The sequence below is a fragment of the Pseudopodoces humilis genome, chromosome 1, assembly GCF_049639895.1.
Source record: "Pseudopodoces humilis isolate 2021_Gansu_Grassland_sample_001 chromosome 1, ASM4963989v1, whole genome shotgun sequence".
Lineage (NCBI taxonomy): Eukaryota > Metazoa > Chordata > Aves > Passeriformes > Paridae > Pseudopodoces > Pseudopodoces humilis.
Genome location: NC_142200.1, coordinates 36,421,392 through 36,440,080, shown reverse-complemented (window position 1 = coordinate 36,440,080; position 18,689 = coordinate 36,421,392). Strand labels below are relative to the sequence as shown.

The 18,689-nt window shown below is 41.5% G+C and overlaps 1 protein-coding gene across 3 annotated transcripts in view; it reads right to left on the bottom strand.

The window, feature by feature from the left end:
- CA8 (carbonic anhydrase 8 (inactive)) overlaps positions 1-2,108 on the bottom strand; it is a 49,553-nt gene extending 47,445 nt beyond the window's left edge. For all 3 annotated transcript variants that reach the window (XM_014258328.2, XM_014258323.2, XM_005517132.3), the window contains exons 1-2: positions 1,986-2,108; positions 1,521-1,712 (exon numbers count right to left, since the gene is read on the bottom strand). In XM_014258328.2, coding sequence (XP_014113803.1) covers positions 1,521-1,712; positions 1,986-2,064 — 271 coding nt within the window. In that variant the 5' untranslated portion in view covers positions 2,065-2,108. The remainder of the gene's footprint in view (positions 1-1,520; positions 1,713-1,985) is intronic.
- Between the last annotated feature and the right edge of the window lie 16,581 nt (positions 2,109-18,689).

The window sequence follows — 18,689 nt, the reverse complement described above, 5'->3', positions numbered from 1 at the left end:
AAATGGGAAATTACATAATATTAAATCTAAGGAAAAGTTGAAACTAAACCAAGATTTCCTAAATCATAACTCCATACTTCAGTCCTAAACTTCTTCTCTACTTCACATTTTTATTTTCACATTTTCTTTTAATGTGTTTCAAGACTCATCTGGCATCACATTGCGTTCAAGTATAAAAGTCTTTCCTTTTTTCTAATTCTCTTAATGGTTTTGCAAAGGCATTTAGGTGTGTTGGCCCCATCCTACTAACCATCACTACTATGTTACAAACTGCCCTTGGGACAGGTAGGATGGAAGGAACTGCATTTTGGCATGCAAATGATGAGGTCACTTGTGGTCACTGTCACTTACTCCACAGGAGATTTTAAGAATTCCTGATCCTGCAGGGAGAACCTTATCCCTTGGGAAAAGAACTCTGCTTCTGGTCAAGGCAGTAAAACTTACTGGAAGTACAACATTTCTCTTTTATTACAAATCTGCAAAATTCCATGGAAAGAAATGTTCTGTGTTGCAAAAATACGTGGAAATTATCATAGAAAGGAAGTTATAAAGGAAAGCATCATTATTAAAATAATAAACCCTTTTTAAAAAGCTGTATAAATCTGAACTGACTCCCTCACTTAGCACAGCTGTAATTCCCAGTACTACTGAGTTCTCAGTACTACTGAGTTCTCAGAAGGAAATAAAAGTTGGAATGTCTCATGATTTGACAATGTTCAGCTGTTTAAATGCCCCCAAAAGGCTGTTACTAGCTAAGACTGGTTGGAATAACATGGAGGCTCTTCCAAACACATGGTAAGAACTACTGCAGTGCTGGAAAGCAAAATGGACTTTTTTCCTCCCTACTTTCTTGCCTCCTTCATACAGAATAGTTTACCCAGATGAAAGGTCTGAATCAGATATTGCAACTTCACTTAAGCTGGAATTGTTTATTTTATTATTTCCTACATATTTGATGAGTGATACTAAAAATGTCATCCTTTAAGGAATGAGGACTGCCTTCTACTTCGTCCTCATCAATACTGTGAGCATGTATAGCTGGTGCATCTATATCAAGCTGTCCAATTCTGTACTTAGTACTCAGAACCCACTCAAATTAATGGGAAAAAGCACTTTTAACTTACATGGTCTTTGAACCATGAACAAATCTTGCCAGCTGTACAGAACAGTTTGGCACTACACTGTCTTAGCAATACCTCTTGTACTGCTTCTGAGTCTGGGCAGCTGTTAATGCAAATGAACTGGATACCACCACACAAGAGGAAATTCTGGATGCACTTTGAAGCAATCTCATTGACCATCTAGTCTGGCATCGAAATCTGCAAGTCCCATTGCAAAACTTGCTCCTCTTCCTACCAAAATCAACAGCAACACTCTCACCGGGCATAGTCCATGCAGAATGGGCACAACTGCTCGCTGCTGGGACAGGCTGCTTTTCCTACACTCCGGGACATAAGCACAGGGAGCCTTCAAGCAACACAAGCTTTACCCGGGAAAATCAAGGCCACGTTTCAGCATACCTGATTTTGACTTCAGGGCAATCTGAATCGAATGCCCGTCGTTGATCACTTCACAGTCACGACACACCACGTAGTTCGGTGACAAACGCACTTCCAGGAGCGAGGGGTCATATTTAGCTTCTCTGGAGTTCAAGTTAATGGGCGACTGGTACTCCCCGTTAGCATCGGGGAAAATCAGCCCCCACTCCACTCCTGAGGCACAAGGGAGAAGCGGTTACGGGGACACCCGGCACCCCGCGACACACAGACGCTGCCCCCGGCCAGGGAAGGGGCTGCTCGGCTGGACCCGGGGGCTCCGCGGCCGCCGCCCCGCGCTGCCCTCCCGCCGGCGGGGATGGACCTGCAGCCCCCGCGGCTCCCGGCGCCTCGGGACGGCAGCGGAGCGAACCCGGCCACTGAAATTCCCACACCGCCTCCTCCTCCCCCGGCCGCGGACAAAGTTTCTCCCCGCCGCCCGCTCCTCACCTTCCTCGTAGCCCCACTCCGGAGCCTCCTCCCGGCGCGGCGGGGGCTCGGCGCCCTCGATCAGGCTCCTGTCAGCCATGGGCGGGCGGCCCGGGAGCGGCCGGGCGGGGGGTGCGGAGTGCGAGCGTGTGCGGGGCGAGGCGGGCTGGCGGCGCTCGGCTCCGCGCCCGGACCTCCCCCCGCCCTCCGCCCCCGCCCGCGGCTGGCGGCGGGCGCCGGGGCAGGGGCAGGGCCGGGGGTGGCCCCCGGGCAGCACCGGGAGCCGGTCGCGGTCCCGGCGGCGAGAGGCGAGGTGCCAGCGGGCGTGCCCGGCGGGACGCCGCTGCCCTAATCCTCCCTGCGCCTTCCTCGCCGTCCTCCGCAGGCTGCTTCCCTAGCCCGGGTGGGTGGGTATCTCCACAGCTCCCGCTGCCCCTCCGGCTGGGCACAGGAGTTTTGTGCACCCGGGGACACCCAGGGAGAGAACTTCAACAAGGCGAAGGGCAAAACTCGGCCACGGGGGAGGAACAATTCGGGCGCCGGGACAGGTGGGGGACTACCCGGCTGGAATGCACTTTGGCATTGGGTGGACTGGTCCTGGTGGGCATCAGGTCATACATGAGCCAGCAGTGTGCCCTTGCCGCAAAGAAGGCGAACAATACCTTGAGCTGCATGAGACAAAGCGATTCCAGCAAGTCGAGGGAGGTGATCCTGTCCCTCTGCTCGGCCCTGGTGAGGGCACACCTGGGGTGCTGGGTTCAGATCTGTGCTGCTCCAGTACAGACAGACATGAAAATACTGGAGAGAGTCCACCAAATGGTCATGACCATGGTTAAGGTGCTGGACCATCTCTCCTATGAGGAAAGGCTGAGAGAGCTGGGACTGTTCAGCTTTGAGAAGAGCAGGCTCAATGGGATCTCACAGATTTGTACAAATAGCCGAAGGGAAGATGCAAAGAGGGTAGAGGCAGGCTCTTTTTGGTGGGGCCCAATAACAAGACCAATGGTGATTTGGCACAAATTGAAATACAGCAGAGGTTTTTTTGAACACCAAGAAACAATTTTTAGTGTGAGAATGACTAAGCCCTATCACAGGTTGCCCCAGAAGGTTGGGGAGTTTCCATCCATGAAAGTATTCATCTGAAGACAATCCTTGCTGTGGGCAGCCCTGCTTGAGCAGGTGATTTGGACTAGGTGATGTCCAGAAGTTCCTTCCAATATCAACCATTCTGTGACTCTGTGTTTACTCCTCACTACTGAGCACTGTGTCCCTTCTGTGAGGATAAGGAAGGCACTGAATAAGGAAGGGAGCCCACTTCTGCCCTTTTTGTCCTAAAGGAAGAAGTGTGGCATCAATTCCTACTGGAAATAATACAAAAATGGAGGGTTTGAGTAAATTCTCTCCCCAAGTTGAAGATGCCTCAGTTCAAGGTTATGAAAAGACTCTTCATTCTCCTTTGAAAACAGATGTGTATGGAACTAGAGAATATTCATTCTGTCAGGGGAAAAAAGGACAGAAGGGACCTCTGTTATAGAGATCTCTTCTAGGCAGTGGCCCAAAAACTTGCATCAGTGACAGGAAGGGAAATGGGAATGTAGTACTGACAGTCTGCAATCCATGACAGAAATCAGAAAAGGTAACCGAGGCAGTCAAATTGCATTGCTATAATGGTAAGAAGTGCCCTTCGCTTACCATCCTAGTCTGCTTAAAGACAGTGACCAGACTTCCCTGAATTCTGGTATCCCAAGATGATAACATCTTGATCCTGTGCTGTTGATTCACAAGGTTTGATGTCAGTGTGGAGCTCGTTGTGCTTCAATGAACCCCAACTCAGCAGCCGTACCTGTGATTCCTGTGCAGCCCTGACAGGGGAGCAAAAATTATCATCAGTGTGAGTGTGAGATGAAAAAAGGACTGAGATGAAACTTCATTAATGAAAAAAGAGAGTACTTGTTCACGAGCTGCATGCAAGGTGAAAACAAAATAGGGCAAAAGAAGTAGAGTTTACTGGGTTGGGTTTTTTCAAGAGCAGAGAAGAAACACAGATTTCCTTCTGCAGTATCATACTACACAAATGACAACATGGTGCAGTTTATTGAGAAAAAAACTCAAACAGACATTTTTCATATATTGAGTACCTGACATCAGTACAAACAGATAACTCAGATATTTTTGACATGCATTTTAGTCACATAAGGTATCAATGTGACTGTATCAATACCCATCTCTCATAGCCAACTGGCTTTATTAAGTTAAGTTTTATCATCAACTCACTTCAAAAAGACACACCAGCTGCTTCTATCAATGTAGATTCCTTTGAATCATTGTTCAACTGCATGGGGAAAAAACAAACATTACCCTAAATTGTCATCAGTTCTGGTCCATCTGACTGGAAATTAATTTTCTTCTTCAAAAGTAGTGTCATATTTTGGAAATGAACCATACAGTCCTAGGGGGCTGGGTTCATTCCCTTAGTCCTTGAAATACAGTATTTCATTCATTCATGCCCTCTATTAAGTCCTTTCCTGCAGCAACTTTCCTGTGGGATGTCTGTTCTAGAATTTCATGCTTATGAGAGGCAACTTTATCAGACCTGTGAGTTCCTGTCTTGCAGTAAATTCTTTTCATGGCTTTGCCATCTATTTGTTGCCCTTCCTTTTAACCTTTCAATTCTTTCCATATCCCTCTGTAAAATTAAGCATAGCAGGTAAATCTTTTTGGAATAATTGACATTTCTTTATTCCCATATGTCTGCTGAGTAGTTTTTGTGCAAATATCCTGCTTCTTCCTTAGTGTCTGTCAGGCATAGCATGATCTAATCAACAGATTAGATTCCACTGAAGATTCCTGGGTCTTCTTTAATGGTGAAGTATGTAAGTAACAAAGGAGTTTGCTTCTCCACAAAGAAATTAAGCATGGGACTGATCCCTCACATTAAACTCCAATCATAAATGCGGATATTGACCTTACCAATCTCTGCACAAACCAACTCATTTGTTTACAGACCCAGCTTCAAGTAAAAGGGCTGAGACAATCAGATGAAGATAGTAGTATGATCTAAGATTTCTTCAAGATCAGTGGGATTTGATCTCCTTTAATGATGTAGGCAAACATAAAATTGTTTAGGTTTGTGTAGAATCTCCCAGTAGTTGAATTTACAATGAGAAGATGTTAAATATATAACTATAATACATATAAATGGATACTTTATTCTTTAAAAATGCATTGCCCATTTTGTTTACTACATTGGCTCAACACAATGAAAAATCAATATATAGGTATAGTAATGGGTCCCAAGCTAATATTAAATTGTTGAGCAAAAAGCAGCTCAGCCAACATGACCTTCATAAGTGACATAGCACCTCATCAACAGAAGCAGGAGCAAGACATCTGTCTCCTGAATCCTTCTTCACCCTTTGATTCTGTGGAACATGCTGACTTCTTGTTTAACTGGGATTAATGATCACACCCTTTGATAGTACCAGGAATAAAAAGCTCAGGCACAGATCCAGGGCTTAATAGTTCCTCTTTGAACTCACACAACAGTAGTTCAGAAGGAGTGTAGTCTCCGACATTCTTTTTGTCAAGCAAGAAATGGCATTTTGAAACACGGTTAGTATAGTACTTAATCTTGGTGAGATCCCAAACAACTCTTATTCTATTTTCTATATCAAGATATACTTTTTATTCTATATTATTCTTTTTTTTTTTCCTCAGAAGATAATATCTCTTCCCCAGACACCTTAAAAATTATATACTGGGAAAACTGCACCAATGTTCTTCATCCAAATGCTGAAAAATTTGTATGTGAAAATTCTTATTAATGACTTGCAACATTTTTTTAAGAGGTTACATGTCCACAACTTTACTTACTGCTTTCACTACTCTGAAAAGGGAGAGTCCAGTGCAGAGAGCTGTACAGGTTACTAAGAAATCTATAGGAAAAAAGAAAAGCAGAATTACATATGAGTTATTTTAGACTATATATTCCTACCTGCATGATCCTTTGCAGCCACAGAACTGACAGTTATTTCCTTGGTGCATGGGATGAGAAATTCAGACTCTGAGATGATCACATTTACTGTATTATCCACGTTATTCTTTATTACATTGCTGCCAACATAGAGTAGTTGAGGGCATGCAGGATTTAATGTTTTGATAAGGAGGGAATTGTTTAATGGAATATTAGAGCATTCCATTTGGGGTAATTTAATGTCTATTTATGCTTCTGCAAGCCTGATCTCCATTCTTGCCAAGGTGTCCTGAAAGAAAAGGCAGTGTCCATACAGCAAGGCAGGCAGCTGAAGGGACCTGGAGCATCTATTTTTTCCAGCAAAAAGGGCTTTCTATTTTTCTTCCTGTGTTGACTATGAGGTTGACGCCCAAATATCTCCCTCGTGGTCTTGTTTCTATCTTTATTTCTTGCCAGATTACACTCTCAAATAAGTTTGATTATTTTCCAGGTTTAGAAGTGTAAACACAGAGTTTCTGCATTCGAACTTTAAAGCACAAGCTTATGTGTACCAATACTGAAAATCTCCCTGCACACTATAAAAGGAAGTAGTTCGTTAGGAGGAATAATATTCCAGAATTCCTGGAATAATAATATTTCCCTGTTTTTATTTTCTTCATCTGCAGTAATGTGTTACAGAATGGAATATTTGGTTGGGTAGTTCAAACAGCCCAAGATGAAAAAGTAAAGGGAGACCATTTCCAATAAAGGGGCCATTTATAGCAAAAAATGAAACATTCACAGTGAAAGACACTGTATCTTTGCAAGTCAGGTTTACATTGGCAAACACCATCCTGCAAACATTGCAAAAATATGTCAGCTGAATCCCAATTTCCACTTATATCTACACCAAAGGGTGGTTTCCATGGCCTTGTATGCTTTTATGGTCTGTAAGTGTAAATTTGTGCTTCCTGGTTTTGCCAGCTAATAGCACAGCAGACTGGCCCTAAACACACTTCACATGTTTCACTTTACAATATGCATGGTTTGGGTGGGGAATTTAAAGATCAACATATTGATCTGCAAGTGTGTACAGATGTTTTTCTACAGTATAGTTATAAACCTTTTACATGCACAAGAGATGAGGGGGGAATGGGAACAAGCCAGAAACCTGGTATTCTCCCAGTGTTCAAATGTATAAAACAGGACTAATGCGGATGCCCATGAGAATTTAGACATACAGCTTGAGGACACTAAAATTACAGGGTGATACTGTCAAGATTTTTAAAGAAAACACAAGTAGTAGGAAGTAATTTTTAATGACTGAGAAAACTACCATCAAAAGGGAACAGAAGAAATAATAATAAAGTACAGTATATTTAAGGGCACACTAAAAAATTTAGAGAGTAATCTATGTAATCTCCTGGAGCTTTGGCTTTCCCTAAAAGGATCTAGCCCTGGGAAAAAAAAATGCATAAAGAATTAGAAAAAAATGGTAGACACAACAGGAATTGCTGATGAAGTAAAGTAAGCACAAAAATAAAGTGAATTCCTGAAGACAACAGGAGACTAGAAGGGAAGTGAGATTTGGTTTTTTTTCTGCTACCAGGCTAAAAGGAAAAGGCAGTTAAAGGATGAAATAAGATGTTTCTGAAACACAGAATGCAAATGATAATCAAGGGCCCTGACATGGCAAAACTTCTATTTCTTTATTTCTTTAGGAAGGAAGCAAAATTAAAGATACACCCAGATGTAAATTAAAGGAAGAAGATGGGAAGCTCAGGGGGGAAATCTGCAATAAGGAGATGATAAATACGTACTTACCTAGCTGTAATAATTTCAGATCTTTAACATTAAATGAGATTCTTGAAGGATTATGAATTTCATCTAATAGCTATTGAAAAGGAGTGGCTTTTTGTCAGTGGAACTGATAAATGTTAAATCTACCACTTGCAAATTAAATGTTTCAAAGAGAAGCACTGAATCAGGGAAAGATATAATACCTTCTACAGTTTAAAATAAAAGGAGAGGATGAGCTAAATAATGGCCCTGATCATTTTTTCACTAGAAGAGCACAAGCAGGTGTTGGCTTACAGGTGCTGCCTTTTCAGCTGGGAAGCTTGTGAGAAAGAGGAAGCACTGATCAGCATGAAGTGGCAAGGAGATAACAACATATTTGAGTCTGTAAAACGATGGAGAAAGGGGTGTCAGTTCATCATTCATTCTACTAAGTTTCACTTGCCAATGTGCCAACGTCCATACATTCATAGCTGGCAAAGTGCTCATGTGCCCCGTTCTGGAAAAGCTATGAAATCGTACATTCAGAGCACAATTTGTCTTCCTATATCATAAGTTATTACATTTCATGCAATTGCTCATGTATTAAGCTAATTATTTGACTATCAATAAATAATAACTTGTGTTTAGCCACAGCACATTTTTCAGAAATGCAAGACCTGACCTGAAGACATCAAGACATGAAGAATTCATTACTTTGAGAGCTTGTTCCAGTGGTTAATCTCTTTCAGTGTTAACTAATGGGTATTCAATTCTAATTTGAATTTTTCTGGCTTTAACTTTCAGTTCATGTTATGCTTGTTAGCCTTGACAGGAGAGCCTTTATTGCTTTGTGTTTTCTCTCTAATGTACTCACCTGTGTTAGTCTGGCCCCCTCTGAGAGGTCTAAACAAAAATAAGTCATTAACACTTAATAAAGGGTTAAGACCAAGATATCTTTGGTTTAGCTTTTTTCTGCACATTTTCCTATTTTTTCCATTAAAAAAAAGACACTGGAATCCTCCTGTGTGGCTCTTGTTTCACCTCTAGGTACACATTTATTTCTTTTTTATCAGCGCATTTAGGATTCACATTAGGCTTTTTTTTTGCTGTTGAATCAAATATTGGCTCTCTTGTTTGCTGTGATTTAGTATAAACATAAAATCCTCTTTGTGAGTCAGGGTATCCAGGAGCCAGTCTACAGAATGTGGACAGGCTGCATTATAATTTTGTGTTATGTTGACCTAAAATGCCATTCATTTGAATGTGCCCTAGCATTCCTTTATAATCAGTTTGTTTTTAGACTAGGAAATCATATGCCTCAACAAATCTGTAATCTCATTATAGGTTTCTTTGGCAAGGCATACTTCTAATAAAGCTATTGTCACTAGCATTAGTCCTCTACATCAAGTTTTTATAACTGTAGTCCCATATTTTTTGTAGTTTTCCTGCTCCTTTTGTCAAACCAGAGAGTAATTACCTAAATTATCTCATGTCTCTCTTTTCTACTTTAATATTTACATAATGCTAACATTTTTTGTCTTATAATATTTTCCTGTATTTGTTAAAATTTTACAGAACAAAGGATCTGTTCAGCCAGTTCCTGTAAAACTCCAGGATTCTGAGAGAATCTGGTAAGTTCCTATCTAGGTACATACATTTAAATCAGATTTTAACTTTATGTCGTTGCATAATAACAGTTATTAATAAAATAAAAAATTCTTTAACTACTCATGATGTAAGTAAATCAGACTCCTCCCCAAAAATAAAACTCCTAAAATATTTATGAATATTTTGTCTCTTTATCACCATCAAAAAATGCAGTCTCAGCCAGTAATGACTTTGAGTGTCTTCTCTAATTAATGTAGTTAAAAATTGTTACAAATTTGTGTGAAACCTGGTTATTGATTTTTCCTGAAGTGTACATCAATATTTTTATAGCCTGAAATTTCTACCACATATCAATATTTGTTTAGGCTTTTTCTACTTATTTCTGCTATTTTTTTTTTCTATTCACCAGATTCCAAGTACTATTGCTCTATTTTTGGTTACAGAGATGTGTCACATTTTATAGTCAGTAAAGAGCTCCCTCTTTTCATTGACGTTTTTCTACATTTTTCCTTTTAAGTCATGCTGCTTGTAATCTTATTGACAGATAACAAACCTTGTGATTTCAATGTATACACAGCAGGAAACAAAAGATATGGAAAGCAGTGTGCAGTTTCAAAGTCCAGTGGCCAACTGCAGATAATAATTATGAAGGAGCAAGTACTTAAAAGGAAGACAGGCAGTAAATGACAGGCAGTGTGTCACTGTAATGCTGCTAGAGAGGCTCTTAGATCACATCCTCAGTCTGGCAATTCAAAACTGATCAACTGGAACCTTGGAAGAGGAGATATTTCCATTCAGATTTATATTTTACCAATCATTAATCATGTGCCATGTAGCTAACCAGGAAAAAAGCGGCTGATTTTGTTCTAATTTAAATGTTTTGTATAGAAACATTGAAGACTGATTTCCTGAATTTGTATTCTTCCAGGGTGGAAATATCATCAAAAACAATGTAAAAAAATTGGCACAAATTAGATGTGTGGTAAAAAGAACCACAGCCTCAAAATCTGAGATCTTGCACAGACACAGAAATGTTCATATTCAGAAATGAAAAGGAACTGGTAACTTTCCAAGCTACTGAACAACTTCAAACCTTTAAAAATAAAAATACTTTCCCACACTGAATATGAAATATTTTCCAAAAATGTTCCAGATTTCTGTGCAGTAATTTAGAGACATGCAGTGGCTCCAATACTTTATCAATGTCCTGCAATGCATCTGTGTACTTCAGTTTTGTATGAAAAGGGCAGGGGGGAAAGCATCAGAGAAGATTCCTTCACTAAAAAGAAGAGTTTGATATCAGACTTTTTATTCTTGTGATTAGATTTTGTTTTACAGAGTCTGCACCCTCCTATTTAAGAATCTGAAAACAGACATTTTCTGGTTTACACTGAGTCTTGAATATCTCTTCAGCTGCTTCCTAATGCTTGTTCCACAGGAAGGGAGTTAATTCATAGCAGAGTGTGCTTTGTTGTATCTGCATCAGCAAAGTAGATAAGCTCAGCCTCTCTTCATCTGAAAAGGGAACAGAGGAGTAGCAGCAGGAGACAGTGCAATACTTCAGGATATTGTGAAGATTTCAGGCAACAAGACGACTTTCAGGTAAGCAGAAAAGGCCCTCTGCTACGTACATTCCTCTGCTGCTTCCCAAACTGCTAATTTTGGCACTGAAAAATTCTGTCTTGGGCATGTTAACATATATTTTAGTGCTGGGTGTTCTCTTCATGCAGAAGATGGCTCTTCACCAGCTGCTCCCTATGACACACGTGGACTGGTGTCATATGGAAGAGGCCAGCAGGGCTTTTTCCCGAAAATCTAATGCTGAGATTTGGCTACTTTGATTACACTACAGCTCTTTCCATAGAGACCTTATCACATGAAAGGGCAGACTCCTCGTGAGTCCCGGCACGTTTTTTGCTTTGGCAGATCCCTCCTTAGAATTCAGGAAGGCAGAAGATGCTTTTCAGGTCACAAGCATCATTTATAGCTTCTTGGGAGTTTTCCTGGACTGTCTACACTAGCATTTAGTAGAAGGCCTGCTGCAGTAGGACTGATGGCACTAAATCAAAGCACTGACAAAGTGACAAAATTTCTAAAGTACAATACTTCTGTGTGCTTCCTGTGAGCCCTTTCTCTCCTACCCTCTTTTACCATCTCTGTTCAGGGCTGCGCTTTTGGCACAGTCATTGACACACAGCTTTGTCAAGTAGCAATTTGCTTAGTAAAAGTGTGGAAATACAGGATTAAAAGCTTGTTTATCACAGGACTTCTTTGCTAGCATAGGGCATCAAAACAAGTTGTTCTGTGGCAGTGATTTTTCAGTGTCACAGGGGAAGTGAAATCCATGCCAGACAATGCAGTGCATCAAGCTCAGGAAGCTGCAGGCATTTTTCTTGTAAACTTCTCCTTTCATAGTTAAAATCCCAGACACTGCAAAATCCCTGCAGTGTGGTGTTTCAAATGAAGTACAGCAAGAGTGGCAAAAAAAAGTGGGCATGCTTTGCTAATGAGGGCAAATTGTGCCAGCTCTTTACAATGAATAGCGTGTTTCCACCCACATCAAACTTGATAGATGTGGAAAGAGAGGAGAGAGGCTATAGAGCTGTTTATTCTTTCCTGCTCACCTCAGTCTGGCGTCTTGTAGAGACCAGGGATCACATTGTGTCTGATCTTAAAAAAAAGGACATTATGTCCTCATTAAAAAAGGACACAGTTTTGTGTGGAAGTTGGACTGCCTAAGGGGGAAAACGGCAGTATTCAGATTCTCACCACACACCCAAATACATAGCGTGCTCTTAGATAACATTGCTGCTGGCTTTAACAGCACTAGTATGATTTGAAACAATCAGTTTGTGGCCTTCATAAGGTTCAGGAGTCTGGCTGTTTTAAATTGTAATATTTTACAGCTACTATTCAGAGTATTTATATGCAGTTTCAGAGGGTGCTGCAGTGTATGGAGAGCATCCATTCAGGAGTTTCCAGTTTATAACTAATTTTGTAGTTTATATAACATTCAACTACACCAGACATTTTTGCACTAGACTTTTTTTTTTCTTAAGTACTTTCTGTGGTAATAAATCATTCCTCATATTTTCATATTTAAATTATATTCCCATACACACTACATCCATCAGTTGATGAGAGTGCAACAGTCCATGTTCCAAAGAGCTGGCATCTTGCACCCTCATTAGCGGGACCATATCTAGAAGCTATAAATGCTTTCTAAAGATCCAAACAGCACAGCTCCCCGTGACTTATTCACTTCCTGCTTTCCTTCAAAAGCAGCTGAAAGAGGCACACTGCACCTGCCTTCTCCTTGTGCTGACATCTGTTTCTAAATGAGAAAGGAGGCAATGAATGTTAAGCTGAAGGGACTTACTTTATTTATGGAATGCAAAGATTCTCGGCTTGAAGAATCAGTTCAATTCCAGTGCCTTTCACCTTCCTTGCTAGGCAGGGAGACAAAGAGAGCATTCATAGACACAATACATGTGACATGGGGCAGTCTAATGGCATTAGAACAGTTCCGTGAAACATTAATGAATTTACAGTGATGACAGCACAGCAGTGCCAGGATCTAATCTGCTCTGTGCTAAGTGGTTTTCATAAGTAACCTCAAACACAAAAAACCAGCCAGGAATAAAACCTTTCCTTTTCTGACAAAATATAATCAACTGTTTTTCTTTTGAAACCAGTAGCCATTCCCTTGTTTGACATGTCACTGTTGTTTCTCCAGTCCAACTTCGTTTCTCAGGCTCTTCTCACCAAGCTCAGATAAGACTTCAGTTTTTCCAAGCATCTGATGGTTCAAATATATTTTCGCCCCTAATCTCCTGTGCTTCACGCTGCTTGTCTCAATAACTGCTTGGACTGAGACATAGAAAAAACTTGCACAGAAAAATAGATGGTATGGTGTTGTCTGTAGCACTACACCTTTAATCCAACCTTATATTCACATCCTTTTCTTCACCATTATACCTCCTTGCTGTCACATATCTGTGCTTACTTAAGTATTTGAGTGAGGTGGATATGTAAGGTGTTAAGCAGATGTCAGCAAGGTTCTTGACATGGGGATAGATGTGAGTGCTGGCTGTCTACACAAGATTTTATCCTGCCTCACTGACATCAAAAAGGTTATTGTCATTGACTTAAATAAGCATGGTGACAGAGACAGAAACCTCTGCTAGAATGTCCATTTCCAAAATCCTGAAGAGGAAGGTGTTGAGCATGAGGAGATAAATGCATGTGGAAGTTTGTCTTCACAGTCTACTCAGAACAGCGGTCATACTTTAACATCCACAAAATTTTTCCCAGGATTAGTAATTTCATTGTAGATATCCCCTCGTAAGGAGAACTATGAGTCTGTACTTCAAGCAATGTAAAGTAGTGCCAGATTTCTAAAACTTCTCTGTTTTTATATATATCCCATGACATTTCTCTGAAGAAATAGATGTTCTTCCAAATGCTATAAAGATACATGTTATAAATCGCATTGTCCTTTCCAAGGAAAATGGGTAATGAAACAGACCAGGAAGGGGACAAAGAGGGAAATAAGTTTCTGTCTGAATGTTTTCAGGAATCTGCTAAATCTTACTGAAGCTGATTTTAGTTGTGTAGAGAAAGGGAGGCTGGGGTAGGAAAACATGCACTGCAGTCTGCAGTGCTCCTACAGAACAGGTAAATACAATGAAGCTTGCCTTCCTTTAGTGTAATATCAGTAAAACCAAGCAGCATGGGGTGCAGTGTAGACCAGCTAATTGCATAAATACCCACAGGTTGGGGGAGACTGATGTAGCACAGCAAAGGATTTTGTGATCTGTACCCAAGTCAGCAAGAACAAAGGCAACTTTCATAGCAGGCAGAGTTCATTAGTAGATCAGTAAGGTCTGAGACTGCACTCAGATCCACTGGAGAAGTTTTCTTACAGAAAATGTGACTCTAAGGACATTGTCATGAGAGAGGAACTACAAAGCCAAGGCAGAACAGAAGTGCATCCCCAGAGGTTTATTTACTCCCCTGTCTGCTTGTCGATTGATTACAGTGGGAGTTCTCATGCCAGCAGGGATTGCTGGGAGAAGACAAACCTATCCTCTTTCTATCAGAAATGCTTTGAGAATCAGATTTACAAAAATGTATTATATAGGATTGATTGCCTTCATTAGCCTCATTTCAGTAATATTATTAGATATAAATCACAAGACAATTTCTTATGGAATTATATTCTTATTAATATCACAACATCTTCATACCCCCACCGGTTATCATATTCATCTTTCACATGTTGGAAATCACAATAAAATTAGCTAACTGGACACTAATAGCATGGCTGTATCTTTCACACTCCCATATGTTCTGTTTTCTTGTTTTTTATCTTACTTTCCTTTTTATTGGGTTGGGGTTTGTTTGTTTTTTATTTTTAGTTGTCAAACTGTATTGCAGAGCACAGAATGCTCTTCTGGTCCTTACAATGTCTCATACATTAAAAATGCATTAGAGAAGATATCACCTACCTAAATTTGCTTTAAAATGTCTTTTCTTCATAGCTACTGAAAATAAGACTTATGAATGCATTAATCCTAAACAGAGTAAGTGGTCAAGGCCAAAATTTATAGTGAAAGGATGATGTGGAAAAAAGAAAATATGGCTTTCTTCTTATGCTTGGTACTCAAAACAATTCATTGCTGATAATAGTCATAACAGTAATAGGAATTAGACAGAAAATAAAATTACTTTGTCTAATTCAAACCTGGGGAGAAAATTAGTTTTCCTAAAAAATGAAAAAGCTGATTTCCAAAGTGGTTTTATCTCTGTGGAACTGGTACAAAAGTCATGCTGCTACATACTCCTTCTCTTCAGTATGAAAAAGGCTAGGGGAGATATTTTTTCACATATATTCCCAGGCCTGCTCTATTCCCTTTGTGGTTTGTGAGATCAGCACAAAAGGTCTAGAAAGTAGGCTGGAAAAATCAGCTGCAGCTTCTCCTTGAGAGAAGGGCTCCCCAGGTGCCCCGATGCCAGCAGAGCCAGCTGTTCCTCACCAGCAGCTCGCTCCAGCTCTCCAGCAGACTGACAGACCAAGGTCATCATGCTGACTGTAATCCCTTCCTGAGGATGGGAAAGCCCAGCCTCTAGGGAATGCATCTGGTGAGGAGCAGCAAAGCATCCCCCATCTACCCCAGAAACAGGTGCCAAAAGCTCTCTGCTGTCTCCCTCAATGCCAGGATCCTACATGCACTTACACCCTGCAGGTTTTTACATGAATTCTTTCTAACAGAACTTATTAGCAGCAGAAGAGCATGAATGCATCCAGCCTGTGACATGGGGCTTCCTACAGAGCCAACTTTTTGGTTTGTTATATAAGTTATAATTTCAAAGAATGGTTGAGGTTGGAAGGTACCTCTAGAAAGCAACTAGTCCCAAGCCCCTGCTCCAAGCAGGGTCAGCTTAAAGCAGATTTTCAAGGCCATGTCTTATTGGGTTTTGAATATCTCCAAGGATGGAGAATCCACACCTCTACAGGAACACTATGCCAATGTTTAACCACTCTCACAGAAATTATTGTTTTTCTTACACCTAAGTGAAATTTCCTGTTTCATTTGCTCTGTTGACTCTTGTCCTGTCATTAGGCACCACTGCAAAGATCCTGACTGCATCCTTTTCAGTCACCTCCTCCAGATATTTATTCACACTGATGAGATCCCCCTGAGCTTTCTTATCTCATAGCTCAATCACCCCAATTATCTCATTATCTCACCTTTCCTCTTAGGGGAGACACTCCAGTCCCTTAACCTTTTTCTTGGCCCTGTACTGGACTCTCTCCAGTAGCTCAATATCTCTCTTGTCTTGGACAGCCCAGAGTAGGACCCAGAACTCCAGATGTGGACTCAACGGCACTGAGTAGAGGGGCAGGATCAGCTCCCTTGACCTGCTGGAAACTCTCTTCCTAATGAAGCCCAGAAGGTCCTTAGTATTAATGCTGCTTTTTAGCTGGTTGACCCCACAGCTTTTTTGGGTACCTGCAGAAACTGTAGGTTTCTTTGAAAAGGGCATTTCCCTTTTTTGACCTTCAAACGGTTTTTGTCAGCATGTTTCTCCAGTCAGAAACATTTGGTATAGCAGCCACTCGTTCCAGTTTTCTGTGATCTGCAAACTTGCTGAGGAATCACTCTGTCCCACTGTCCAGCTATCTTATGGAGATGTTAAACACTTTTGGCCCCAATATCAATCTCCAGTGTACACCTCTGATGAGTGACCGCCAGGTGAGCTTTGTGTGGCTGATCACAGTCCTTTCAGCACAGAAGTTCAGGCAATTTTCAGTCCAACTCAGTCCTGTTATCTAGTCTGTACATCACTGATTTACCAGGAAGGATGATGTTACAGCTGCCAGTGTCAAACACCTTGCTGAACTCAAGATAACACCTTATTGCTCCAACAGATTTGTAGTTTCTTCTTGAAGCAAGAAGTGACACTGGCTTTCTTCCAGTCCTCAGGACCCTTCCCTGATGACATTTCAAGAAAGGTCTTGCAGTGATATTAGCTCCCTCAGCACTTGTGGTTGCATCCCATCAGATTGACTTGTGTTCATTCTAGCTGTGTAAATGTGCCCTAATCCAGTCCTTCTCCAACAATGGCAATTCTTGCTTATTCCAGATGTTTCCATATCTCTTAGGGACACGTGGAGATCCCTGAGATCCCTGCAGGTTGGTTTTACCAGTAGAGACCAGTGAGAAAAGAGCACTGAGTACCCTGGTCACCCAGTCACCTGCCCTGTTCAGCACTTGGCCAACATTTTTCCCAGTCTGCCTCTTGCTCCTGATGTACCTATAGAAACCTCCTTTATTGCCCTTCACATCTCTAGCTAGATTTAACTCCAAGTGCACTTTGACTTTATCAACCTAATCCCTGCATGCTTGGTCAGTGTTTCTATATTCGTCCCATATCACCTAACTCTATTTCCACCTCCTGAATGTTTCTTTTTTACCTTTGAGCTTACTGTTCATTCATGCAGGCCTCCTCCCACCTTTGTTTTACTTCCTGCAGATGGGAATTGACAACTCTTGAGTCTGGAAGAAGAGATCCTTGAAAATCAGTCAGCCCTCCTGGACTCCTCTCTCCTGCAAGAGGGTGTCACATGGGATCCTTCCAAGCAGGTCCCATTGTTTGCTTTCCTGATGTCCAGGATTGTTAAATTGCTGTCTTCTCTCAGGATCCTGAGTTCCATCTGCTCCTGGCACTCACAGTCAGGGGTCTGTACTGGGGCCTGTTCAATATTTCTATTGATGACATGGATGAGGGTATTGAGTCTTTTGTTACTAAATTTGCAGATGACACTAAGCTGGGAGTGTGTGTCAATCTGTTGGAAGGGAGGAGGGCTCTGCAGAGAGACCTGGAATGGTTGGATGGATGGGCAGAGTCCAACAGGATGACGTTTAATAAGTCCAAGTGTCAAGTCCTGCATTTTGGCCACAATAACCCCCTGCAACATTACAGGCTGGGGATGGTGTGGCTGGACAGTGCCCAGGCAGAAAGGTACCTGGGGGTACTGGTGACAGCCGACTGAACGTGAGCCAGCAGTGTGTCCTGGTGGCCAAAAAGGCCAACGGCCCCTGGCTTGTATTAGGAGTAGTGTGGCCAGCAGGAGCAGGGAGGTCATTCTTCTCCTGTACTCAGCACTGGTGAGGCCATACCTGGAGTGCTGTGTCCAGTTCTGGGCCTCTCAGTTTGGGAAGGATGTTGAGATGCTTCAGTGCATCCAGAGGAGGCAACGAGGCTGGTGAGGGGCTTGGAACACAAACCCTGTGAGGAATGGCTGAGAGAGCTGGAGTTGTTGAGCCTGGAGAAAAGGAGATTCAGAGGTGACCTTATCACTCTGAAACTTCCTGAAAGGTGGGTGTAGTCAGGTGAGGGTTGGTCTCTTCTCCCAGACAACAACTGACAGAGCAAGAGGTCACAGTCTTAAGCTGTGCCAAGGGAAATTTAGGAAATTATGTTAGGAAAAAGATTTTTACAGAAAGAATGATAAAACACTGGAATTGTCTGAGCAGGGAGGTGGTGGAGTCACCATCCCTGGATATGTTTAAAAAAAGACTGGATGTGGCACTCAGTGCCATGGTTTAGTTGAGGTGTTAGAGCTGGGTTGGTCTTGATGGTCTTGAAAGTCTCTTCCAACCTTGTGATTCTGTGATTCCCAACCAGTTCATCTTAATTTGTGAAAATCAGATCCTGCAGAGCATCTCCTCTCTTCACCTCCTCAGTCACCTGTATCAGAAATTTTAGTATTATTATTGTTGTTGTTATTATCATTATTATTATTATTAATTTTGTAATATTTTTTGCATTACTGTCCTTCAATGCACTCTAGAGACCTCTTGGATTGTTTTTTTCTA